Raw genomic sequence first — 27956 nt, forward strand, 5'->3', positions numbered from 1 at the left:
CCACGGGACAGGAGAACGTTCCTCCCCTCCCGTGTGAGTGAGGCTGTGCTCCTCCTCAGCGCAGCCACAGACCCTCTGCCAGTCCCTATCCCACCACACCCTGTATGTGCTCACTGATGCATCCTGTACACATATGTGAGCCAGCCTCGGCCAGTGCTGAGGACACAGCATGGAGCAAGGCAGATGGGGGCCCTGGTCCACCAGGCCCTTCCAGGACAGGGTGGAAGACAGACCCCAGTGTCGTAGCACAATTCCGCAGTTACAACTGAGGGGACTACACTGCAGTCACCTCCACATCTGTGAGCTCCTCAAAAGCTGGGATGTTTTTCATCTTTCTATCCCCGGAACCGAACACCTAACCTGGCACAGAGGAGGGTTCAGAGAATATTTGTTGATTGAAAGTATTACATAGGAGATATTTTCTGGAGCTTGAGGATCCTACAGGAGCCTACCTCAGACTGAATGAAATCCAATCATTCATTTGCTGACTCACCAAGTATTTTTCTGAGCACCTTCTCTATGTCAGGGTCTGTCCTAGGCACTGGAGCTAGACAGCGCAGGGAATAAAATAAGGGACAAATAGCCCTCCTGAAGCTCTAATCCGGGAGAGGGAAGGAAACATTGAACCACCCAAAGGGTGCTAGAAGGTGATGAGTGGAGGGAGGGGTGGTCAGGGAGACCTCATTATAATATGCAGGTAAAGACCTGAAGGAGGGAAAGGAACAAGCCAGATGGATACCTGGAGGCACAGAGCTCCAAGCACACAGACCCTGAGGCAGACATATGTCAGATCCGTCCGACAAACAAGGAGGCCAGAGCGGCTGGAGCGGAATGAGCACGGGAGAGCGGTACAAGGTGAAGTCTGAGATGATGCAGCAGGTGAAGAAGGGCAGACTTTGGCAGACAGACACAGCTTGCATCAGGCCAGGCATGCAGTGGATAGAAACAATGGGTGGTGGTGGTGGTGGTGGAGGTGGTGATAATGAGGATGTTAGAAGCAGCCAGCATTCACTGGACAATGATCATATGCCAGGTGCTGGGCTACACAATGAACATGGATTCATTTATTTAATCCCTACAACAACCCATGAAAGAGCCCCTATCTTATCCCCATTTTACAGATGGGGAAGCTGAGGTTCAACAAGATTTATGTAGCTTGGAGGTGGCAAGGCTAGGTCAAAAATGCTGGCAGTCTTGGGCCAGAACCCTCATGTACCGTGCTTCTTTCCCTCCCAGAGTTCTTAAATTTCTTGTCTCCTTTGCAAATCTTCTGAAAGCTGTTTATCTCTATTAAAAAATTCTGGTTTTCTCCAGAAAAAAAAATACAAATGCACAATGACACAACCTACACATAATTTCAAGAGGTTCAAGGTGATAAACCTCTGGCTCTCAAAGTAAGCACTTTTTACACATCTGTAGCAAAAGCAAGAATTGTCAAAGTTGTCCAAAGAGGCAAGAGGAGAACATGGGCTCCTATAAGATCAGCTAAAACTACTTCTACTATTTGTCAAGAGCCTACTGGGAGTGAGTCACTGTAGATTTGTTTTATCTCATTTAAACCTCATTTAAACCCTGTGAGATGATTGTTATGCGCCCTTTACAAATGAGGAAACTGTAGCACAGAGAGGTTAAGTGACTTGCCCAAGACCACACAGCTGGTTTTTGACAGAGCTGGAATCTACCCCAGATCTAGCTGACTCAGACCTCAGTCTCTATGCCAGTCTCCTTCTGATTTCTCCAACTGCACCCCTTCCTAATCCCAGAGCAGGCAAGAAACTTGCTCAAGGTCTCACAGCTCAGCACATACAGAACTGGGTCTAGGGCGGTGCTTCCCAATATAGTAACCACTACCGACACGTGACCACTTAAATCACAATCTTTAATAATGAAGGATGTGGCTCCTCAGTTATACTAACCACACATCAAGTGCTGAAACAGCCGTATGTGGCTAGTGCCTACCCATTTGGGGTAGTACAGATACAGAACATTTCCATCATCACAGAAATTTCTGTTAGACAGCACTGGTCTACGACTCAGTCTCTTGACTCCTGACCCAGGGCTTTCCGACGGTCAGAGGCTACTAGAAATGAGATTTGCCTGATGAAGTGGATAGAAGGGGAGGTAGGAACAGGGCAGCTGAAATTGTACAAGAAAGCAAGTGAGCTCAGACAAAAGCTCATAGGAGGGAAGCTAAGATCGACCTCTAACATAGGATAAAAGACACGTGAGTCACTGGCTTGGAACCCACCTCGCCAGCAAACACACCTGTATGTCTGATTACAGGGACCCTCTTCTAACTACAAGGCTTCTCCTTTCCTTGTTGATGTTTGTGGTTCCTTACCAGGAGATGGGGTCTTTCACCCAGTGGAGAGAGATCAGGCTGAATGGCAACCCCCTGGGAGAGAGAACTCAGTGCCCGAAACTCCTGCTCACCTTCCAGGGACAGCGAGGAGGCCGAGAGCAGGCGGGGTTCTGCAGCAAGCCAGGGCCAGCCTTGGACCCAACCAATCCGGTCAGACCTGGACTCAGGGAAGTCATGCTGTGGGCACTGGGTAGTGACTCAGGGTGGAGTGGGGGCTGCACCCACAGCTGCCAGAGCAGATCTGAAGACCCTAACCACACTCAGGCTGCAAACCCAACCCAGCAGAGCCAGCTAGCAGCCAGATCCTACACCTCTCCCCTAGGACTCCTTTATGCCTGCAAGATGCTCAAAGGCACCAGAACTAGATTTTTCCAGTGGAATGCCGTGGAGGAAGAGAATAAAGGACCACACAGCTGTCCCTAAACTGCCCAGCACCGAGGAAATCAGGGGGGCTAAAGTGTGTGTCGGGGATGGGGAGCTTAACCTTGTGCATAACGGTCTCTCCTCCCTCCTTCCTTCCCAGAGGCACTGAAGCAAAAGCCTGCTGAAGGTGGGAGAAAAGACGAGAATTAGCAGAAGACACCAATTCAATTCCCTTCCCATCTCTTATCAACTGAGGAACTCCCCCAACCCTCTGAGCTTCATCTTCTTATCTGTAAAAGGTGCGTGATTTTATCACCTGCTCCAGCAACTTTGAAGGTTCAAATAATATTAACAATACTGATGACGACTGCCAGTGAGTGAGAGCTTTTTCACCACCTAGAGTAGTGCTGGGCACACATCAAGCGCTCAATAAAAACCTCTAAATACTGAATGTAAATGTCTCATGTAATAGTAGTAGCAATAATATATTATTATGATTATGAAATCGGTGCCTTACTCCCATCCTGAGCCCATATCACCTACTACTCAGTCCTTCCAATGACCCCGATACTATTATTATGTCCATTTAAGGGATGAGGACACTGAGACACAGAGAGGTTCACTGGTTTAAGGACGCAGTCAATAGAGTACGACAAGAAAAGAGGGAAGGTTTTAATGCAGGTTCCTCCGAATTTAAAATCTATGTGGTTTTTGCCTCTCAAATTAAATAAGTAATTGTGTAGACAACAAAGGGCTGTGCAAATTTGATTTTCAGCATCATTATTATATTAGGATTAATGGTGAAGGTGACTCTGGGCACAAAGGAAGGACTTTCTGCAGTCGAGCTGTCAATGGAAGGAACAGCCCTGAGCGGTTAAGACTGTCCCTCACTGTCATCCAAGGGAGACTGGACAGGGGATCAAGGCAGGTCCCCAGATGGAGACTAGATTGGTATGGCAAATTCTAAGTGTGGTCAAACAGTAGAATCACCTGGGGAGCTTGTGAAGAAATAGATCCCCAGGTCCCACCTGAGAGTTTTAGTTGAATAATCTGGGTTGGAGCTCAGGATCCTGGTGTCAGGTAGAAAAGCATGTGCACAGCAGGCTGGGAATCACTGGACTAGTGAAATGTTGTGCACCCTCCTTACCCAAGATGATGGGATTCCAGAAGCCATAGGAGCCACCAAAGGAAGCTAGGATGTGCCCTCAAGAAGTATGCAATTGCTGAGTAATAACAAAACCTTGCTCGGTGCCAAGCAGCACACCCGTCGTCACCCCAGAGACCCCTCCTCTCTGGGGCTCCTGTCTCCTCCTGCCCTCTTTCACCTCCAGCATCCCGTCCTTCAGGATGGGGATGCCTTTTCCCACTCCCAGAGCTAGGGACCCCTCTTTGGGCTTCCACAATGACAAGGTTTCCATTTGTGGACAACTGTGTCTACATCTAGCCCTGCCACCCCAGGCTGTGAGGGGGCTGGTGGCTCGCTCAGATCCGTGTGGCCAGCACTCAGGGCCTGGCCCCGGGTAGGCGCTCACTGAACACCTGCCAAGAGGGACTTGTGCTGCTCCGTGAAGGATGGGCAGACGGGGCAGGGAGGAGAGCCATCGCTGCAGGAAGGAAGTAATCCAGGTCACCAGGTTGGGAGGAAACAGAACCTACAAATTCTCTCTGCCACTGTTCAGAATCGGCCTGCGCTATTTATAGCTCACAAGCCTTCTGCTTCTCGCATTTAAATGCGGGGCCGGGCATGGAATAAAATCCTGGGTAAGTCTGTCAGTTTTCAATTTATTATTTATTTATCTTTTACAAGAACAAGAGTGAAAAGCAGAAAAAACGAGCCACGGCTCTTAGGGTGAGCAGCCTTGTCCTGTCCCTGGGCCTGCCTCGGCCGGGCTGTGGTCTACAGACGGATCACGCACAGTTCTAGACCCAATCCTAGAAATCAGAGTGTCCCCGTGGAGATCAGCCTGTGAAGGTCCTTTTAAGGTGATTTTTAAGTAGTGGCTTCAGTTTACAAAACAGTATCACAGCATGACCATGTCTTGGTTTAAACACACATTCCTGCACACACACACACACACACACGCACAACTGGAGAGAACCGCCCTAGTGGTTAAACATTCTGCTTTTGGATGATAGAATCCGAGTCCTTTTTATTTTCTTTTTGTGTGCCTTCGCTGCATTTTCTCAAAATCTCCACCATGGGTACACATGGCACAGACTGAGAACGTTGGGCCCAAGGAAATCAGCTCTGCTGTCTGCTGGGTTGGGACCTTGGGAATTCGGGAATAGCAACAGGGCTGGACAGGACTGAGGACTGTACAAGGTAACCTGCGTGAAATCTTTGCACAGCATCTGACACATGGTGTGTGCTCGGGAAACGTCAGCTGGTATAACTGTGCAAGTGTTTGTGACTAGGGAAAGCACGATATTGTTTTAAGAAGTTACAGCGACAAGCAGGAACTCGACCACTCCCAGCGTAGCAAGAGCCCAGTGAAGGGACCAGGCCACGGCCCAGGAAGCCTGAAGAGGACAAGAGAGTTCTAGTGTCCAAGAAGGGTGGGGGCACGAGAGCCTTTCCCCACCACCCACCTCTTTCCTAGCCCTACCTCCTCCTGATGCACCTACCTTGCCCTCACAAGACATCGATAAACCATAGGGGGCTCCTCCCTGACTACACAGCCTGATAAACAGCTACTCACACTTCGGGGACACTTTCAGCACCCCCGGCTCGATGGGGTCACCCAGTTACCTGCTCTGCTCATCTTTCCTCCTCAGCTGAGGGAGGCCCCCACCCTACCTTCAAGTACCCAGCACACTGGAGCAGGGTCAGTAAGTATGTTGACTGCATAAACAATGCTTTTAAAAAATGATAAAGGGCTGTGCACAGCAGTGGTTAGGCTGAGACTCACATGCCAGGCAGGCCTGTTTGACCTTCCTGCTGAATGACCTTGGGCCAAAGATGAGCCTAGCCTCTCTGAGCCTCAGTTTCCTCATCAGTACAATGGATAGGACAATTTTGCCACCTTCATATGCTGATGTTTCAATAGGATAGTCCAGGAAAAGTGCTCAGAGTACCTAGCATGTATGAAACAAGAATAAACGTTTGCTATCATGAGGATGATTATTAAAAACTAAGATGACTTAATGATTATCTTGGGATCCCAGAGTGTCAGCACTTTCCCTCTGGTCTTGCCCATGGCTCCTCTCTGGTTCAGGTTCAGGGGGCCCTGCGGACTACTGGGCAAGCTGCTACCTGCACAAAGGCACCCGACGGAAGGTGGGCCCGGAGCAGAAATACAGCCTGTCTTCCCAAGCTGGCACTGGAGAAGGGGGGGGGGCTTCCTCCGATTCATCCCTCTACAGGAGGTGCCATCTCTTTATTCAGTCACCCAGGCTGGGTGTGAGAAGTGTTCTCTCATCTGCACAAAGGTCCGTGCAAGCCATGTGTACCACCAATGGGACCATGAGAAGGGCCATTCCTGGGCTGTTCTCACTCTCAGTTCAGAGAAGGACACAAAGGCTGCCCCCCACCCTGCCCCTAATATTGTGGGGCCCAGGGCAAGAGTCCAATGGAGGCCCTCATACTTATTCTAAATATTTAAAAGTTACAAATTAGGCTACTGAATAAAATATGATCTATCCTTCTATTCTGACAAATAGGCCTACATAATGACCTTGAAGGCCAGCACAGGTTCAAATTTAGAATCCACAGTGTTCCATGGCTGAATATGGAGTGAAAAGGGAGCCAGTCCTTGGCTGCAGCCTGCCCCTCCCCTTCATTCCCACCCCCTCATATAAAGGGGCCCACTTCGCACATCTGTGTTCTGTCCTCACTTCCACAGCAGCCACTTTGGAGTCATTTATCGGGACACCAGTGATGGGCACAGTGCACTCTACTCGGGAGGATGGACCTAGGGAAGGGGTCTGGACAGACCCAAGAAGACGACTCAGGGCCATCTGGACAGAAAACTCCAGGGTCCCACATACCCCGAAGATGAGAGGGGTCCAGGTGGGTATATCCCCTTCATCCATGGATTCCTCACCCAGTGAGGAGGGCCAGAGAGCCGCCCAGGAATGCTGCAGGCCCCAAATCAGGGCCCTTCCAGCCAGGTGTAAGGGCAGTAACATGGCCCACAGCTCCACCAGCAGCCAGGGCTACCACGCACCACACAGGTACAAGAAAACTTACCACGCCTGACGTGGCTCCATTCTTTCCGGGACTGTGGCCTGATTTTTACCAAACTCTTTCAAAAATCAGCAGATTTGCCAACTACTTGGGGGTGAGGAGAACATGAGGCTTTTCTCACCTTTTTTCCCTGGCAAAGCCCAGATTTAGGGGCTTAAATTTCTGGGGCAGCCCCGGGTATCTGTAGGCCCAGTCCTACTCTGAACCCTTTCTGGGCCTGGAGACATACAGACCCTACTCCCAATTCCTGGTCGGGGCTGGGGTTTCAGACAACCTTTCAAGTCCAACCTTTACCTGAAACAGTGGCTTTCCTTTATTTTTTAATTTAATTTTTTTTTAAGACATAGACATTCACCTCTGGAGAGAAATTATGGGTTTCAAGAGTTCTTGACAAAGAGCTTCATTCCAGAAATGTAAAGCCGGCATTTTAAATTTGGTTCTTATTCACTGCTGGGAAGTATCAGAATGAAATTACAAATTTAATAATGCAACACGGCAGGAATTGGCCCAGCCTCACCTCCAGGAGAGTAATTTGTTCCTGCCTTCAAACCGGCACTTCCCAGCCCCCCAGCATCACCAGACCAGCCTGGTGACACACTCCTGACTTTTTCGTGTCTTGCGCTCTAGCCCACGCAGCCAGCCCAGACACCAGAAGATCATCATCGCCACGGTCTGAGGATTCAATGCTGGAATGGTCAGACCCATTTGGGGAGAGCTGCTATAACCAAAAGGAGCCATCCCTGGGCCTCTTAGCTCCATTCTTCCCACCTACAGCCAGAGAAGTCTTTGCAAACTGCAGATTTTGAGTCTGTGGCTTCCCTGTTAATAATCCAACAGGGGCTCAACTGTCCATAAGCTCAAGTCTAGGATTCTTGACTTAAAGATCTAGTATGATCCAGTCCTGATACTTTGCCAACTACATGCTCCCTTCCCTGGGCTTTCAAAACACCATGTGCCCCTTCCCACCACAGGGCCTTTGCAAAGCTACCAGTAATAATATGAGCTAATATTTATAGAGCACTAATTATGTGTCAGGCACTAGGCTAAGGGCTTGACAGGTGTCCTCTCTTTAATTTTCATTCCTACCCTGTGAAGTAGGTGGTATAGTCAAGTGGCTAAGCTCAGATTCTGAAATCACACATCTGGGTTTGAGTCCTGCCTCTGACTCTTACCAGCTGTGTGATCTTGGGCAACATACTTAATCTCTCTGTGCCTGTTTCCTCATCTATAAAACAGGCACAGTGATAGTACCTACCTCACAGAGTGGTTGTGAGGCTTGAATAAGTTAATGAAGGTGAATGTCAGAACGTGATGGGTAGCGTGTGTTAATCATCACTAGATTATCCCCATTTTGCAGAGAGAGAAGGAGAAGCAGAACGTGCTTAAATCACATGGTCAAGGTCACATAACTACCAGTGGGAGTGTGATCTCCACACTCTGAAGCTCTCAATTGTCACCATGGCACATCCGTTGTAGAAAATTTGGAAAATACAAAAAAAAAAAAAGCACGAAGTAGAAAACAAACACACAGACTGAGAGAATCCAGGATTTGACCTCACAACTGACTCACAACTGACTCCCAGATCTGTCCTCTCAGCATTTGGCATCCTGTCTCACTCCCACCTGTGCTTGGCGAACTCATCTATTCATCCCTTAGGTCTCAGCTTAGCTGTCCCTGCCCTCTTCTCCTCCCAACCAGGACAGGTCAGTTCTCCCAGCTCCAGCCTTTCCTGGCACCCTCCAATTGTGTAGCACTCACCACAGTAGTGATCGAATTATTAGTTGTTCCTTTGGGTAATCTAATGCCTAACTCCTCCCCCTACCAGACTGTAAACTCCATGAGACTAGTGAAGACTGGGCATTTCCCGGGTCATCACCACCTAGGACAGGGCCTGGCCCTCAGCGAGTACTAGTGGAAGAAAGGGAGAAGTGGAGGGGTAGGGAGAATAGGAGGGAGGGAGGGGTTTGGGATTCAGCTCCACCTTTCCCAAGTCAATGCTCCCCAGGTGGGATGCAGACAGGGAATCACACAGTCCTTGACCTGGAGGGCCTCTCAGGGTGGCAGTGGAAACATGACAGAAGCCGCACATTGTATGTTCTCTCACTCTCCATGTGAGAGAAGACAGGTGTGCTTCCTAGGGCTGGGGGCGGGGGGGGGGGGGAGGGCAGGCATCCCAGAAAAGGGACCTGAAGTAGAGGCATGAAGGTAGACAATGCAAACAAAACTGCCAAGAATGGAGGAGCCAATTTTTGCCTGAAAGTAACAAATGGCTGGAAAGCCTGGAAATATGAAATGAAATAATCTGGCCCTAGCCAAAAATGTGTTCATCCTGCCACCTTCTTTCCAGTACACTCTCCAAACACAGCCATGCCCCTGAACTGGCATGAGCGATGCTGGTGGTCCCCTGTCCTGTATCCCTCATCTTTACTACTGTCAGTGACCACTGGTCCGAACTCCTGGTGCTTCCTGGCCTGAGGGCTACCACCTGGTAGCAGGCTGCAAACAACTGCAATAAATACTCCCCAGCCCAGCCCCCATGGCTCTCGACCAATGACTGATAGGAATTGCTGTATAAATACCCCAGCTCCCTCACCCCTAGATGGGACAACCGAGGTACATGTTCTACTCCAGGGTTCTGCAAACTACCACCCACGAATTAAATAAGCTCACTGCTTACTGTTGTAAATAAAGTTTTATTAGAACACAGCCTCACCCATCCACTTACATATTCTCTGTGGCTGCTTTCGAGCTTCAACTGTGTAACTGAGCAGTGGTAAGAGAGACCTTATGGTCCACAAAGACTAAAATATCCACTGTCTGGCCCTTTACACAATTTCCCAGAAGCCCCCAGCAAGACTCAACTCCACTTGTCCTCAGTTAGGGGCAACTGGGAGGATAACACACTGTTTCCTCACACCATTCCCTGACTCACTTTCTCTAATGCCTCTCCTGCAGTTTCATCCATCACCTTTGTGAACAACACAAACCATGTACAATTGCTGTGACTGTTTTGACCCTTAAAAATGGCAATTTCATGTGGCCCCTCCTAATACTTGTACTCAAAGCCTTGTTTTGGGACCTGCTTCTGGGGGAACCCAAAACTGGACAGCAGGGTAAGTGTCACTGTGCCCATTTGACAGGCCCTGTATACACATGGCAGAGGTCAGCCCTGGTTTTGGACTCCCCACCCCCAACCCAGTCAAAGCCTTGCCAAATCCTTGCAGTATTATTAGAACACCTGCAGGGCTACCTGTGGCTTACAGCCATGGACTTGTTCGTCCAAAGAGGAAAGCAAGGCTCAAAGAGGAGAACGACTTACCCAGGGTCACTCAACTGGCAACCTGGAAGATATGGAGTCTCAAATCCAGGTTTTCTACGACAAAGCCAGGGCTCATTCCACGACAAATCAGCTACCCCTTAAACTTTGCCTTCAGGAAGCTGTGAGGGCCCTTGCCAATTTTCCATGAGGATCAGGTGAGATCAAACAGGCAAAAATGTTCTGTCAAACCCAAAGGGCTTGAACATCAAGAAAGACACCCTTCAAAGAGGTACTTAGAAGCCCACTAAGAAACATGAAATACACAAACACATTCACAAAAAAAAAAAAAAGAAAGAAATGAAATGCAGTACAGAACGTTGGAAAAGACCACAAGTGTTGGAGGCAGACCCATATGTGAAGCCCTGTGTTACCCATCACTAGCTGTGTGACTGTGGCCAAGTCAAGGGCCCATCCAGATACTTGATTCTTCCAGCCCACCTACTACAATGATCACACACACCCTGTGGGACTGTGGAGAGGGTGACCTGAATTAGAGGTGGGAGTCTCCAGCCCAGCCAGATCCCCTTTGCCAAGCAGGACACCCATCCCATAGCTGCTGGGAGTAGCTGCAGGTCCTGGCTCACAGCAGCCCCTTCTGGGGAGAACTGCTCTTAGATGGGAGCTGACTTGCCCAAAAAGTTATGTCCTGACCTTCAGGACCACCCACAGCCAATGACGGATATGGGAATACAGGCAGCCAGTGAACTCTGCAATGCCATCTGCTTCCCAGAGCTTCCCCCAAATCAGGCTGAGGCCAACCTGTGGCTGAGGACCCAGCTTTAGCTGCTGCTTTTCCCGCCTGCCGTGCATCCCTCTCATAGCCCCTGCCGAGAGCGCCGCATAGCACCTCACCTGCACAAGAGTCCATGTCTCAGGCTAAGACAGCAGCGACAAGATGGCTTGGGGATGGCCTGGGCCTGGGTGGGCCCCAGAGGTACCTGGTCCAGTCTTGGTGTTGGGCCCGGGCAGATGAAAAGATGTTTCTTGAGACATTTGCTAAGGAACTAATTCATTTCCATTACAGGCCCCAATTAGTGACACATCCTCCCACCCACTCCCCAGGTGACTCCAGGTAGCATTTCCCAGGGACACCAAGTGCTAGAGATGCAGGGTGAGGACTTAAAGCTTCAGGCACAGATAGGGTCCAAGGTGGTCACTTGGCATACCTTATGGGAGAGGAAAAGGCCCTGGCTGGGAAATACAGAAACATCAGTTCTATTCCTGGCTTTGCCACAGACCTGCTGTGGGCCTTTGGGCAAGCCATGAGATCCCTCCCTGGGCCTCGAATGAAGATGAGCAGATGACCTCGGAGAGACTCCCAGCTTGGAGGCTCTAAGACAGCTAACACTCTTGACAGACTTTCACTGTGTGTGGGCTCTCTATAAAGCACTTTACAAGTATTTACTCATTTAATCCTCATGATACCTTCAGGGCAGGGAGGGGTTATTATTAACCCGTTTTTATAATCATGGAAACTGAGGCTCAGAGAGGTTAACTGACTTGCTCAAGGACACACAGCCAATAAGCAGCAAAGCCAGTATTCAAACGCAGGCCATCTGGCTGCAGAGTCTGTACCATAAGCATCACCAAGCTATACTGCCTAGTCTAATCTGACTACTCTCAAACCTTCACAGTGCCTGGCACAGAGCTAAACACCACCGTAAGTGTCTAATAAGAATGTGGTAAAGAGAAAGCTGGCAGCCTAAAAGACCACGAAGGTGCTGGGAGTGGGCCTGGGTGACTGAGGTGGGGGGAGACGGATGCTTCCTTGGGTGTCCACAGGTGCCATCTGGCCTGTTTACTGTAACATTTCATCAGTAACAACAGGAAGAGGTGGAAACAGCGTGTGTCCCGGGGAGCAGACAGGGGTGTCAGAAGACGGAGGTGCCTGGGACACTTTTCACTAGATATTTTTCATGCTTTTTTTAAAATGCTACACCATCTGCATTTATTACCTACTCCAAATAGCACTTAATCTTTTCAGAAGTATTCAATGGCCAGTCAGCCAAGGACCAGCCAGAGAGAAACTGCACCAGGAGGGGATGCTCTGGGGGTAAAAATGACCAGAGAAGAGCTGTATCTGAGTGGGGGAGGTATCCAAAGGAAGAGATGGGGGACCTGGACAAGTGTCCTCTGTTTTCTGGGAGACTCTGGTTGTGTGTAATAAACAAGCCCCCTAGACCTTCTCTCTGCAGGTGGGAATTCTGAGGCCCAAAGGACAAAGGGAAGTGGCCAGAGGAGACCCTGAAATTCAGCGGCTGAACGGAGACCCCTTCTGACTCCTCATGCAGCCTCTCGGCCTCCACTCGGCACACAGCCAACCAGACCAGAGCCACGAGTCCCGAGCCCATGTGTGCATTCCCACCATCCTGCCTGTCCTGCACCTGGGCAGTTGACTCTAGCAGCTTCCCTTTCCTGGATGCCCTATGGGTAGTAGACACATTATCTCTAATTCTCACAAGGTGGGAGTTACTCACTCCATTTTGCAAAGGATGAGGCTGAGCAGAACAGTTACATATCACAGTCAAGAGACTCAGCCGGGGGAGGGGCGCCTGGGTGGCTCAGTCGGTTAAGCGGTTAAGTGTCTGCCTTCGGCTCAGGTCATGATCTCAGGGTCCTGGAATCGAGCTCCGTGGTGGGCTTCCTGCTCAGCAGGGAGTCTCCCTCTCCCTCTGCCCTTTCCCTCCCCCCACTCCTGCTCTCTCTTTCTCTCTGTCAAATAAATAAAATCTTAAAAAAAAAAAAAAAAAACAGAGAGAGCCTCAGCCAGTACATGGCAGAGACTCAAACCCAAAACCTGTGTTCTTTTATGACCCTGAGCCACCCCTCTTGGAGTGTCTCCCATCAGTTTAAGACAAGTCCCACCTGGAAACTATTTGTAAATGCCTTTGTCTTCAGACTCAGAGTTTCATGGGACTGGGTGGGAATCTTATCATATCATAAAGTTTGCCCCCCCCCCCCGTCCCCCACCGGCCTCCAACCTGAGCTAAATTTCAAACCTTCCCTAGAAAATTACCAGCGACCCTTTTCTTAGAAACATCTAAATTAACTGACTCAGTAAATTCCCTTGGTAGCATTTCCCAGCATTTTGCCCCTTTACATCGATGATTCCTTTGATTTACTTCTTCCCAGCAGAGGCTTGTCCTCAAATGAACCTCCTGGTTTTAAGACATAGCCCTGCCTTTCTCCAATTCAGGAAAGGGACTGTGTCCTGTTCCCTCTGGTAAAGGTGCTAGACTTGAACCCCTCAGACTCCCCAGAACTGTCTGAGTCTGTTATCCCACAAAAGGATATTAAGGCCTGATGTGTTATTCATGTCGACTCATTTATCATTTATATAGATGACTTCCAAAAGGATTTATGGGGTCCCACACATTAAACCCAGTACAAAGCAGGGCAAGCATCGGAGGCTCATTTGATCTAAGACCATGTGCTGGAGACAGGAACACCGGAAGACTATTCCTAGCTCCTGAATTTGGTACCCAATGTCCCAGCATCTAAGACACAGGTAGCCAGGAGACATCCTAAGTCAAGAAGAACCCTTCATTTCTCTCCAGCTTTCTTCTCTAACCCAGCAGTTCTCAAGGTAGGGTCGCTGGACCAGCGGCATTGGTATCAGCCCCACCTGGGACTTGTTAGAAATAAGATGCTCAGCTTCTACTCCAAACTGAATGAGACACACTGGGGTGGCACCCAGCAATCCATGTTTTTCACAAGCCCCTTAGGTGATTCTGACGCACTGAAACTGACGGGAACAAACACAACAGCAGCAACTACCCCTAACTGAGCAACTACTATGTGCTCAGCATGGAACACACAATCTCATTCATCCCCGTAACCAAGGAAATCTCCATCCCGCGTGCCCTGCTCTGGACTAAGTGAGTTCTGTGCATCACGTCATGTATTCCTCAAAATAACCCTTTGAAGAGTGCCTCCCCCATTTTAGAGATGAGGAAACTGAGCCCCAGAGAGCTGAAGCCACTTGCCCGAAGTCACACAACTCAGAAGTGGCAGAAGCAGGATGAGAATTCAGGTCTGTCGGATTCTTCTGTCCCACAACAGAAGCTCCCTGAGGTCTTTCACAGCTACATCAGCCTAGGGAACTATAAAGCTGGGTCAGGTGAGATTCAAGGAGGGGAGGTGCGGGCGCCTGGGTGGCTCAGTCATTAAGCAGCTGCCTCTGACTCAAGTCATGATCCTGGGATCGAGCCCCACATCAGGCTCCCTGCTCAGCGGGAAGCCTGCTTCTCCTTCTCCCACTCCCCCTGCTTGTGTTCCTGCTCTCCCTATCTCTCTGTCAAATAAATAAATAAAATCTTAAAAAAAAAAAAAAAAAAGGAGGGGAGGTGGGCAGGCAGAGGGGCGGGGCAGAAAGAGCCCTGCCCAGGCTACAACGTGAAAGGAAGCCACATGATGCATTTACAAGGCACAACCATCTATATCTAAGGAACAAAAAAGACAGGGTTTCAGGAAGCATGAGTTCTCAGCCTCTCTCTGACTTCACACAGGTGGGGGGGCCTTTTCTCTTCCCAGTTTGGACCTTGGTTTCCCCATCTCATGCTCCTTATTGTCTGCAAGGTTGAGTGATCTGTCTCCTGCCTACGTCTCTGACCTTGTCTCCCCTCACCCATTCTCTCTAAACACACTGGTCTGCATTCTGTTCCATAAACACCCAAACTCACACTGACCTCAGGGCTTTTGCACCAACAGTTGCCTCTGCCCAGATCACTCTAACCCCTCATATTCCCACTGCTGGCTCTTTGTCATTTAGGCCTCAACTCAAATGTCACCTCCTCAGTGAGCCTTCCCTGACTACTTTACCTATTGTTATCTGCTATCCCATCAGTTTTATTTCCATTTCACTTAACACCATCTGAAATTACTGAAAATTATTTATTTTTTAATTGCTTCCCTGTTTATTGTCTGCCTCTCCCACCACAGAACATAACTCCATGAGCGCAGAGACCATGTCTGCCTTGTTCCCCAATACATCCTCAGCACCTAGAATACTGTTTGGCCCTGAGCAGCCAATTAAATATTAGTTGAGCAAGTAAATAGCAAAGAAGAAAACCTGGACTCAGAGGCCAGAGCCCTGGATCCTTAACATGTGACCTTGGCAAACCACTCTGCCTCTCTGAGCCTCAGTTTCCCTCCTTGCCTAGTGAGGGGAATGGACTAGATCTTCTCCAAGGGTCCTTCAAAGACTGCCAGTCTTGGGAAGCCAGGGCTGGAACCCGCCCAGTCAGTCCGTCCAGAAGAGGCGGCTGGCTAGGGTCCCCGCTGCAGCTGCCCCCTCCTCACCCCCACCCGTGTCCCTGCCCAGGCACGCAGTCATCTCACTCCCCCATGGCAGAAACTGTTAATGAAGTGCGCACTGCTAAATGCAGTTACAATTACGGGGGCTAAGAATAAGGCGCTGACATCAGCCACGTCAGTTTCCGAGTGAATCAGAAAGGGAGGAGGGAGGAAGGAGAAAATGGGAGGGGGGATGGCGCTCTGAAGCTGTCAAGTGGAAATAGCACAGCGTTAAATATAATCCAGCACTGGCCTACATCGGTCTGGAGAGGCAGGTGATGGCTCAGCCCCCAGGGCCAGGGCAGACAAGTGGATTCTTCAAGGAGGCCAGGCAGCCCCGTGATGGGGATCATCCAGGAAATGATGGACAGATAGGCAATCCAGCGGGCTGGGGAGGACTGTAGTGGGATGGTGGGCCCTGGAGGGGCACGTGTGGATCTGAACAGGACTCCACACCCCAGCCTCTGTCACTTGCTGTTTTGTTAGCACAAGCACAGCCCCCAGGGCGTACACAGCCCTCTCCCACCTGCAATCTCGTCTCATGCCAAGAGGCAGAGGGTGGCCTCTGGAGCCAAACACACCTCAGTCTGAATCACCACTGTGCAACCCAAGCAAGTCACTAAATGACTCCAAGCTGCCTGGCTCTTCCTCGTCAGCAAAATGGGTACATCTGCAACAGTAGCTATCCCTTCTGGTTGCTACAGGATTCAGTAAGATCATGGAAAGCACAGAGCACAGCCAAGCAAAACTTTCAATCATTTTATTTTTACCATCCTGAGAGATGCTCAGACAAGGATAATTAACCCTTTTTTCCAGAAGAGGAAACTGAGGCCGGGGAAGGGTAAAGGCCCTGCCTGAGGCCCCAGAGCCACAGTGGAGTCCAATCCCAGCCCCACGGAGTAAACTGGTGGGGGAGAGAGGCGAATGCAATGCGGTCACTCCAGGTGACTGGAGCTGGGGGGACCTGGAGCACTGACAGTAAGACGGTGGGATTGTGAGTAGGCCTGGAGGGGATGGGGGGCACAGATTACAGTGCAGGACGTGTGTGCACCCTTGCGAACACATTCTCCAAAACTGGCACCTTTCCAACAATTCTTAAAAGAAATGCTGGAACAATGGTTGTTAAGGCCGTAATGAAAAGACGTTAGAGGAGGCAAAGTAAAAGGCCCAGAGCCTGGAGAGCAGGTCAGCTGACTCGGAGGCGCGCTCACACTCCAGCTCTCCTCCACACCTCCACCCCGCCCTCACTCAGCCTGCCTGGAGAACTGGCTCAGCCTTGGGGCCCAGGTGGGTGGGGAGGGAGCCAGAGCACCATCCTCCGAGGGAGCCCTCCTTCCCGCCTCCCACCCAACGGAACCAGACGGCCTTCCTGCCACTGCAAACTCCAGGAAGCTGGAGCCAGGAGTCTGGCTGCCTGGGGACAGGGAAGAGGGGGTGCCAGAGGGAGAGGGATTTCAGGAAAGCACTCTAAAGGCATCGAGGCAGATCTGCAGGGCAATGCTCTGGGTAGTGAAGGAAGGGCTGAATCCCCATGCACCCGATTCTTCTGAGATGCTTCTTTCAGGATAATTTGATTCAGATAAAGTAGTTTGGGTCCATACTCTCACCCCACCCCGCAACATGAACCAGGGGAACACTGGTGCAATTCTTTACCATGCCTCAGCTACCCAAATTTGGAAGAGTTCTGCCTAACTCCCAAAACTAAAGGAGATGACAGCACTTGGCGGTAAATTGGGGGAGCGGACCGGGGGGGGGGGGGGGGGGCGCAGGAAGTGGCCTGCCCTAGAAAAGAGGGTGGGAATGGGAAAACCTCAGCCACACACTTCAAGTGGACCTGATCCCAAAGGATACTTTAAGGCCTCTCCCTCACCATTCCTCCTTATCCACTCAGCCCTAGCCCCCCCTCTGGGGCTGAAGTATTCCGTTCCCACCCACCCTCTTAGCGGGAAGGGGTGGGACAGCATGACATTTTGTTTCTCAGAAAAAGCTCAGGTCAAATTTCAAGGACAAAAGTTAGCACTTGGTCTGGGAAAGAAAACTCTGCCAAATGGAGTAAATTGGGGGTGGGGAGGGAGGTCCAGTGCTCTCGTTCCAGGTGCCTCGGGTGCGGGCAAGAATTAGAGCTCTAATTCCCCCTGCCGGGATCTGTCTGGCAAGATACAGGCACCTCCACCCCACAATCCAGGAGAAGAAACTCAGACAACCCCTTCCATTTCCCTCTGTCCAAAAACAGAGGGAGTGGGCTTTGATACTAGTCTGTGGGATCCATCCACCATGCCGCCCCACCCACCAGATTTGGCCTGAGCAGAAGAGGGCGGTGCAGCGAGGGCTCTGCAGCCCAGAGATGTGGCCCTAACCGCTAAGAGAGGGACGGGTAGCCAGCCTGGTGTTGCCATGGCAACTTCCTCCTGTGCGGGATCGAAGCATCCTATGGGCAAATCAGAGCTGGCTGCTCCAGCTTTCCGCCCTTCTCCCAGACCAGGGAGAATTGGATGCTGAAACCACTTGGTCAGACCAGGGACACCATCCTCAATTCCAGACCCTGATGCTAACAACCCCCTTTGGCATTTGTTGGAAAGTGGAGACACCCTTGCTCCCCATCCGTGCCCCAGTGCACAGTAGCAGGGCTAGGACTATAGATGTGATGAAAATTAACTGTTCAGGAAGAATAGGGAAACAGAGAGTTGGACTGCTCTCCACCCTCTTGTTCCACATGCAAGCCCCCCAAATCCCCATCTTTAAACCACCACCAAAAAAGAGCGCCCAACGGTGCCTTAATAGCTACAACAATGCAACAAAATTAGCTTATAAAAATTATAAAAGCTAACACTTTGAGAATCCCTCAGATTCTTTTTCACAGTCATGCTCAAAAACAAGTCTTATTTGATAATTAGATAATAGCTAACAGGTATTGAGAGCCTACCTGGTGCCAGATACAGTACTAAGCCCTTTGCAGATCACAAACAATATAATAATCAAAAGCATGTACGTTTCAGTCAGATTGCTCAAGTTCAAATCCTAATTCCCTCACTTCCTGGCTGAGTGACCTTGAACAAATACTCTCTGTGCCTCAATTTTCTTATCTGAAAATGGGGATGTTAAATGCTAATTTTATAGGGTTGCTATGAGGAAAGAATTAAAATAAAATATTTAAAGTACCTAGGAGGATGCCTTTCGAAAGGTGATCACTTTTAAAATGTTGACCCTATGCGGTCCATGCTATTATTTTCTTCCTCATCCACATGAAAAAGCTGAGGTCATGTACCTAACTCCCCAGTTACAAACCCAGTGCCAGCAAGAGTGAGCAATGATGACACCTACACAATAATGCCCCCAGGTCCTGTCTCTCTAAAGCCCCAGCATCTTCGGAAAAGGGACAAAAGCAGCATAACAAATGAGTCCAGAGTGCAAAGAGAAGGAAGATGCTCCTTGGGAGGAATTCTAGGATCCTACAATGACCAGCATCCTGAGCCTCAGGGTGGCTAGAACAGGGTGGGAGGATGGAGCAGCTTCTTATGCCCACAAAACGTCCAAGGCTCCCAAGCCCGATACAGGAAAGTACTCTGGCCCAGTTAAAACTAATGAGATAGGCTTCTCCTCACACAGTTTCTCAGGAAACCAGCTGAAGGGGCAGGTAAAGCCCACACAGGGCTCTGGCTCTCTCCCGGGGCCCCAAAGGGCAGGTGATGGACAAGATGCATTCCACAGGCTTTGGAAGCAGCATCAAAGAGGAGGCACCTAGATGAGCCAGAAGCTGTCGGGGACACACCTCTGAGCCATCAGACAGCCTGGCATTAACGGGCCAGGGGAGGGATCAGGGAAGAGGAAGGTGGAGCGAAGCCAGGTCTAGCAGCCCTCCTACAGATGCAGTCTCTGTCCAGTATGTGACAGATCATTCAAACTGCTTTTAGAAATTAGTTCAGCACGGTGCTGTGGTGCTGTTCTAAAAGAATAAATCCGAAAGGCTTTTTTTTTTTTAGGAGAAAATTAATGACTTTGAGAAGAACAAGAGAAAGTAAGCACCAAGACAGTGTTTCCTACTTCCGATTTTTACCAGACACTCATTAGTCTCCCGGAAATGAAACTTGACCATCTCCCTCCCCCTCCCAAACTCGAAGCATCCCTTAAGATGAGCAGACAATGAGCACAAGATGCCCAAACCAAACTCTTGGCTGTCAGCCGTTCCCTGGGGCCCCCTCACCTGGGAACTATTTTCCACACAGTCAGATTTGGCTTTCCAAAAAATCCTCTTTTAGACAGAAGGCTAGTAGTTTACTGGAAAACGAACCAGAAAACTGATTTTAGTCTCAGCTCTGTGCCTACCTCATTGGGTGACCTTGGGTTACACACACACACACACACACACATGCACACACACTCATCCATTTGAGGGCAAAAAGGGGTTGGACAGGATGATTTCTAGGTCTCTCCCAAGTGCAAAACAAGAATTTGAAGAAACTTGCTGGAAAAAACATCAGGTGGATCTTTTTAAAAAATCTCTACTATTACATGAAGTTCTCTATTCTGACTTCAGTGAAATCAGAGCAAGTTGCCTGCAACCAGCAATGATAACCAAGGCATCGGATCCAGGACATGGAGCATGACTTAGGAGAAAAAAACCTAACTGCCCCTGCTCCTACAAACCCATGCTCCTGCCCCACCCACCTCTTGAGACCCAAGTGGCCTGCTGAATTTCAAGGGAGTCCCTGACCATTAGGCGAAGAGTGGAAGAGTCAGCTCACCTACACTGGTGGGGGTCCCTCTCCCAGCCCTCATTGCTAACCTGATTTTCTCCAGTGGAGGCCACTGTGTTAGACAGCCTCTCCATTCCTCCTCATCTTGCCCTGTCCAGCATAACGACCTCCCTCAGCTACATCAAGGGGGAAGCTCTTGATGCTCTGAGCCTCACTTACTTTTTCCATAAAATGGTGATTCTGTAAAATGGCTCTGCAATAACCATCTTTACCCCACCCCCAACTCTAGATCTGTCAGGAGTCTGCCTCATGCACCCCCTCATTCATTCACTTAGCTAACAAATTCTTCTGGAGAACCTTTTCCCCACCTGCCTGCAAGACGTGAGCACCCATTACCCACTGCTCCATCCCATGTCTCACCAGATAACTTGGAGACCAGACGAGGGTCCCTGCAGGCAGGGAGTCTTAAGCAGGACCCATACACTCCCTAAAACTGCAGACAAAATTTTGAGGATGGCTCATATGTGTATTTTTTTAAGAGACAGTCCATATTTTCATCGGGTTCTCAAAAGTGTCCATGAAGCCATTTTGCTCCTCCCCACCACAAACACCCCTCTCCTTTTTGTCCTCTCACTGAACTCAAATACTCTCAGATGTTCACCTTCTGTTACATCAGATTTTCAGAAAACACTTTTAACTGCATCCTGTGTCTGAGGCACTGTCATCCCATTTTACAGATGAGGATTCGAGGCTACCGGTGACATGACTTGCCCAAGGTCACCGCTAATAAGTAGAGAAGCAAGACTGGAACCTGATTCTGACTCCCAATTTGGCACTCTCTGGGGAACTCTCACCCAAACCCTCTAGCTACCCCACCTGTTGGTGGATTGGCTTCCTCACCGCAGAAACATATCTGGAGCCCTCATGTTCCCTCTGCCTGGTCCCGGGGCCCCAAAGGGCAGGTTTCCCTACATTTCCCCGCCCCTCGGGCTCTGGCTGAGGCTGCGCGCAGGCCCGGGAGCGCGAGGTTCGGGCCGCTAGATGGTGGGCGGGTTCAGCCCACCCAGAAGGGCTACTCCAGGGACAAGAGCACCCAAGGTCCGGGCACATTTCGGGGGGGGGAGGGGGGAGCGGCGCCGCCCCACGCCTCCCTCCCGGACCAGCGGAGAGGAGAGGGGAGGAAAGGCCGCACCCGGCCAGTTTCCCCGCGGTCCGCCCCAGTCTGATAGGAACCAGGAGTCTGGAGCCCCAGCCTCTGGGGGGAAGGGGAGGAGAGCCAAATGAGGACGCTCAAGGCCTTGGGCGCAGGGCGGGGGTCTTGGGCAGGGAGCCTCTGGATGCAGGCAAGACAAAGATGGAGAGGTAAGGTCTGCGCTCCACCTCCAACGGCCGGGGGCGCGTCGGAGCCCCAGGGGTGAGGCAGCCAAAGCCCCGGGGCTCGAGGTGTGGGCACAACAGGAGGGAGGCTCAGGGAGGGTGGCAGGTCGGATCCAGGGACAAGACAGAGGGCATCCAATAGGCTCAGGTGAGTAAACAGAGCTGGTCCAGACAACCCTAAGGGCCCACCTGCGGGAAAGGGGTGAATGCAGAGGAGCCACGGGTCCCTGGGGGCGGCTGGAGGCTACAAGGCGCCGCATGCTCTAGACCTTGGGGCCCCGTGGGTGGGGGCGTATCCCAAGCAGGGCTGGCGGTAGGGAGGAGAGAGTGGCCCCCTCTCAGGGCGCACCGGGTTGGGCAGGGGGCCTCCGGCCCTGACTCACGGGACCCCACCCCGGGGATGGGGGCGGGCCGCGCGCTTACCCGCGTCCTCGTCGTCGAAGGAGTTCATGCACGGGAAGTAGATGGCGAGCGCCTCGAAGGAGGCGGACAGGCTGAGGCGGCTCTGCGAGCGCTCCATGCCCGCGCCGGCCCCGGGCGCCTCGGCCGCCGCGGCGGCGGCGGGCGGCTTGGGCAGCTTGGCCGCCCCATTCTTGACGCGGAGTACGGCGCGCGGCGTGGTGGCGGCGGCCCGGGGCTAGGCCGGGGCTCCGCGGCGGGGCTGGCGGGCGCGGCGGGGCCGACGGCCGGCGGGCTGGCCGGGAGCTGGCGGCGCGCGGAGCCCCAGGCGCGCTGTGCTCCCGGCGGCGGCGGCGGCGGTGGCGGTGGCGGTGGCGGCGGCGGCGGCGGAGGTGGCGGCGCAGCGCTCTGGCCCGCGGCGCCCCCAGCCGGCCGCGCGGGGCGGGCTCGGAGCAGCCGCCGCAGCCAATCGGCGCCGCCCGGGGGAGAGGGCGCCGCGCGCGGGGGCGTGGGAGCCGGGAGGGCGCGGGCGGGGCCCCTCCTCGCCGCCCCCAGCCCGGCAGGTGTGTGCGCCCCGTGGGAGGAGCGGGCCGAGCCGGTCGCGCCCTGGTTCCGGGGCCGTGCCCCTCGCTCTGCCCCCCCACCCCCGGCTCTGTCCCGACCCCACGCTCAGCCCTCAGATTCGCCCCGGACGCAGGCGTCCAGTCACCCACCTAGGCAGGCCTCACCCGGGGACGAAGGCAAGCTCAGAAGGGACACGCTCAGAGCGACCGGCGCACCGCACTCAGCCTCCCACACAGAGACCCTCAGATTCACACATGAACCCGCAGAGGAGCTCAAACAGGCTCCCACACGTTAGCATTCTCTCTGCAAGACACCCTCAGACTCACACACACACACGGAGAGATGCACCCACAAACTCACTCATAGAGACACTTGCTGAATCCAATCCACAGACACCTTCTGACAGTCTCCAGAGACCCACACAGGTAGATACACCTGTGGACACCCTCAGACTCTCACACAAGATCCACAGAGGTAGATACACCCACAGACACACCCTGACTCAGAAGGAGACCTGCAGACGCACTCAGAGTGAAAAGCAGGGACACCCGCCCCCCCGCCGCCCACACAGGGAGACCCTAGGATCCCACACAAACCCACAGAGAAGTTCAGACAGGCACACACACTCTCATGCACCCACACTACTCACAGACATCCTAAAATTCACACACAGAGACACTCATACATTCTGATGATGCACACTCTCAGATATGCACACAGAGGCAGCGCCCCCCACCATTGACTCCCTGAGCACTGATTCACTCATACACACAGATGCTAGCAAACACTGGCCGACTCATACACGGTAACCTTCAGACCCCGACCCAGAGAGTCACTCAAACACACTTCAGTGCGCACACACGTGCTCACACCCAGACACAGACTTATAGTCTCAGTCACTCCGGGTGGTGGATCCATTCCCTCACACGCGCGCACAGACAATGAGACACACTCCACCAGGATCACACGCTCACACAGACACACGCACATATACGCCTCCAGGGACCCACAGTCTTCAGACTCATGCACATGTGGGTTCAGACACTCGGAGCCCCCAGGATGAACACAATCACAGCCAGAAACCCGAACTCCATTCTCTAACCCAGGGCCTGAGGTCCCCATCCAGCCAAGCCCCGGATGTCTAACCTCAGCCAACTGCTGTCACACTCTTTACAGAGCAGCCTGGGGCGAGGGCAAGATCCCAGAGTTTTGATCCCAGCCGTGGCATTACCCTTCTGTGTGGCCTAGGGCAAAGCGGGTCACCTCACTGACCTGTTCCCTTGTCTGTACAATGGGGAGGCCCTCTATCTTGGGTGGCTGTGAGAGTTAAGATAGGGTGTACATTAGTTTTCTGTTGCTGCAAAACATACTAAGAGGCTTGACAACATCCACATATTAGTGGACAGTCACATAGGTGAGAAATCTAAGCAGTTTTAACAGTGTTCTTTGCTTGGGGCCTCATAACGTATCAGCCAGACGGGGCTCTTATCTGGAGGCTCTGCAGAAGAATCCGCTTGTAAGCTCCTTCAGGCTGTTAGCAGTTTGCTGTTTCTTGTGGCTATGGGACAAGGCCCCTGTTTCCTCACAGACCTTTTGCTGGGGAGTTGCTCTTGAGTTGCTCTTAACTCCTAGAAATGGCTCTCTGGTTCTTCTCATGGCCTCCTCCATCTTCAAGGTCAGTATCAGGATGTCAAAAACAGAAGTCAGAGGTTGCCGCTCCTCTACCAAAAACCCTCCCGGGGTCTCATCTCACTTGTTGGACTCATTTTACAAGTTGGACGCAGTCCTAAGTCCTTTGGCTCTGCTCCCTCTTTGTCCTACCTCTTACCACACCACTGGCTCACTCCGCTCCAGATCCACTGTCCTGACCTTGCTGTTCCCTCTGACTGAAACACTTTTCCCTCCAGATAGCTGTGTGGCTCACTCTCACAGCACTGTGCTCAAACATCACTTTCTTCGTAAAGTATTCCCTCACCACCCTTTGTAAAGTGGCAGCACCCCTCCCTGAAATGCCACATCCTCCTTACTCTGCTTTATTTTTTCTCTCTAGCCCTTATCACTATCTGACATATCATATATATATGACACCATACATATTTTTTCTTATTTATTTGCTTCTTGTCTCTCTCTCCCCCTTCCCAGAGTCTAGAAGAGTGCCTAGCAAAAAGCAGGTGCTCAGTAGATACTTGATTGGATAAATACCTCCCCACCAGTCTGACAGATGAAGAACAGAGGCTTTCACAGGGGAAATGACACACTCAAGGTCACAGGGAGTGGAGAAGGCCAGTGCGCTGTCCACTGCCCTGCTGCCTGCCTAAGACCATGGCAGAAGGAAGACAGGCCAGAGGGAGATCAGCACTCAGAGGCCTAGAAAAGGGACAGGACAACAGGGAGGCCAGGGAAGGCTGGCCTAGAGCTGGGGAAGGAGTCTCAGGGACCCATGAGGCATGTCTGATTGACCAGCAGTGAGGCTCCCAGGAACCACGCCTGAATGTTAAAAGTAGACATGTGTGCCGGTTCAGCATGCAGACCCTGCTTGGAGGCCCGCATTCTAGCTTTTCCACTTACCATCTGAGTCACGATGGCGGTTTTTTTTTTTTTTTTTTTAAGATTTTTTATTTATTTATTTGAGAGAGAGGATGAGAGGAGAGAGAGAGCACATGAGAGGGGGGAGGGTCAGAGGGAGAAGCAGACTCCCTGCCGAGCAGGGAGCCGGATGCGGGACTCGATCCCGGGACTCCAGGATCATGACCTGAGCCGAAGGCAGTCACTTAACCAACTGAGCCACCCAGGCGCCCCACGATGGCGGTTTTAAAGCATGTGTGCACATTCTGACTGCCCTCCCATTGAGCAGTAGGGTCTACGTCCCCTCCCCTTAAGTCTGGGTCAACCTTAGTGACTGGCTTGTAGCCAGTAGAATGCAGAAGTGACATGCGTCACTTCCGAAGCTCGGTCAGAAAGTTTCCGGCAGCTTCCTCCTGGCTCACTTGGGTTGCACACTCTGGGCGATGCCAGCCTCCACATAAGGACCCTGACTACCCTGAGCCACGCTTGCTGGAGAGGCCACAGCGGGCCCAGCGGAGCCCCCAGCCAACAGCCAGCATCAAGTACCAGGCATGTGAGTGCGTGATCTCAGGTGTCTAACTTTGATGCAGCCCCAACTGACATCTGATGGCAGCTGCATGAGGGACACACAAGCAAGAACTGCTCAGGGGAAGCCCTTCCCAAATGCCTGGCCCACAGAATAAATGGTGGTTGTTTGACACCACTAAGTTTGGGGATAATATTGTATGCCACAATGGAATCGTGACCTTGAGCAAGCAAATGAACTTCTTCCGGGCCTGTTTCTTCAGTTGTAAAATGGGGACAATGCCTCCCAGTGTGAGTGTCATCATGGAGTGAGTTATAAATGTGGAGTTCTTAGAACAGTGCCCAAACACAGTACGTGCTCTGCAAGTGTGAGCTCCTACGACTCAGGAGGACCGGACAGCCACATCTGTCAGAGGTAGACGTCCAGAGCTGGGAGGAATTGGAAAGGTCATCCAACGCCTCCCTCCGCTGTGGGAGAGGGAAACTGAGGTCCAGAAAGTGCAAGGGACTGCCTAAAGCTGCATAGCCATGGGGGCAGAGCTGTTTTCAACGACAGAAGCCTCCTGACCTAGGCCAGTGCTTTTCCTGCTGTGCTCCAGGTTGCCTGCTCACCTGGCAAGAGAGGCAGGGGGTCCCTGGGGTGAATGCAGACAAAGCTGGTGGTGTTAAGGAAGAGAGGCAGCCAACGGAAACAGACTTGGCCTCTGGCCAGCCATATAGGCAGCAGACTCCTGGTGTGATTTCTCCTTTCTTGGTTAGCTCATGCCTAAAATTCCCCCAGTAGGGTTTCGGCCTGTATACTTAAATCTTTGATCCCTTGTAAATATATCATTTTCCCATGGGAAATCGAAGTTGTCCACTACTTGCACCTGAGTATGAATAATGTGTTCTAAGAACAAGTTTGATGGTGGGAGATGCTCGAGATGGTGGATGGGGGAAGTGGTGAGTCTGGAACAGGGGACAGTGGGGAATCAGGAACAGACTCGAGGCGTGGGCTTCACAGCCCGGGGAGAGGGAGGATGCCAAGGGCCAGACAGCTCAGTAGATTGGAATTGAGGAAGAACTGCCTGCCTTGAGATAGGAACTGCCTATCCTTAGTTTAACTGTGTGACCTTGGGCAAGTCCCCTCAGGGTTCCCATCAAAAAATGAGTATAATTCACATTCACTTTGCCAAGTCATGGTGAAGATGGGATGTAAATATAATGCCTGGCAGATCGTAGGTACTTAATAGACACATTCATTGAGTAATTTGGAGTGCCCACCCAGTCTAGTCATTGTACTCAGCCCCAAACACACAGAGAGGAGTAAGACAGACCTGGTCCCCAAATTCATGGAGTTTACAGTCTGGCAACATTAAACAGATAATTATGCCAATAATTATTTAATTATAACATGATGTAATCATTTATTATAATAATTTTAACTACAATTGTGATGAGTGTCATACAAGATATATATTTACGTGCTTTAGAGTGCACGTGTGTGCTTGTCTGCACCTGCAAGTTGGGGGGGGGGGGGTAGGGCGGATCTAATCCAGCCTGCGGGAATCTAGGAAGACTTCCCTGGGGAGTGGCGTTTAAGCTGAAAATGGCACCTATTATGTGCCTGGCACTGTTCTTGGCCCTGAGGATGGATATGTACAACAGTAAATAAAATAAAGTCACTGCCCTTACATTTGCATGTTAAATAATCCCTGGGGCTTCTCTGGAAGGAATAGATTGGAGTCAATTCAGAGGGTTGCCTTCCTCCTTCTCTTCAGATAAATTCTAATTTGAACCAAAAGACCACTGACTGTTTCCTCCCTGGGAAAGGCCGGGGAGGCTGAGCAGGAGTGCCCTGTGGAAAGGTGAAGCAGAGGCGGGAGGGGGACCCTGGGTCCTAAGTCTCTGGGCCTTGGCCGGATGCAACAAAGGACAAGGCTGAGGAGGAGCCAGAAGGGCTGACCCTGAGGAAGTTCCAGAGATGACCTGAGCCAGATTCAGAGATGGACTGGACTAGAAAGACCAGGAAGGAAAAGGAAAGACAGAGGTACTGCCCAGCTTTAGAGCATCAAGAGAAAACACCGTATTTGGATGGAGCACCTCCTGTTCAATAGTTCTCCTCTAAGACAAAGCATTGAGGGAAGTGGCCCCTAAATTTTGCATATTTAGCAAGACCCTGGTGAGTGCCTTTCTCCAGAAAGGGAGAAGAGGCTAGAATATAGCTAAATCCAACAGGGCCCTGTTTGCAGCTTTGTCAGAGAGAGACTCATCCTGTCTGTGTTCTGCCTACCAGAGTAGGGGTGTGCGTGTGTGTGTGTGTGCGT

The 27956-nt window shown here is 51.4% G+C and overlaps 1 protein-coding gene across 4 annotated transcripts in view; it reads right to left on the reverse strand.

Annotated features, from left to right (window-relative positions):
- RIMS4 (regulating synaptic membrane exocytosis 4) overlaps positions 1–22329 on the reverse strand; it is a 60959-nt gene extending 38630 nt beyond the window's left edge. The window contains exon 1 of one of the 4 annotated variants that reach the window (XM_064573221.1): positions 22021–22329. In XM_064573221.1, the coding sequence (XP_064429291.1) occupies positions 22021–22117 (97 nt within the window). In that variant the 5' untranslated portion in view covers positions 22118–22329. The remainder of the gene's footprint in view (positions 1–22020) is intronic. The other 3 variants (XM_054510123.2, XM_045885821.3, XM_064573222.1) reach the window with 3 other exon arrangements.
- Between the last annotated feature and the right edge of the window lie 5627 nt (positions 22330–27956).

This window comes from Mirounga angustirostris, unplaced genomic scaffold (genome assembly GCF_029215605.1).
Source record: "Mirounga angustirostris isolate CCGP_5_RB_7025 unplaced genomic scaffold, mMirAng1.0.hap1 SCAF_10, whole genome shotgun sequence".
In the NCBI taxonomy this organism is placed as follows: domain Eukaryota; kingdom Metazoa; phylum Chordata; class Mammalia; order Carnivora; family Phocidae; genus Mirounga; species Mirounga angustirostris.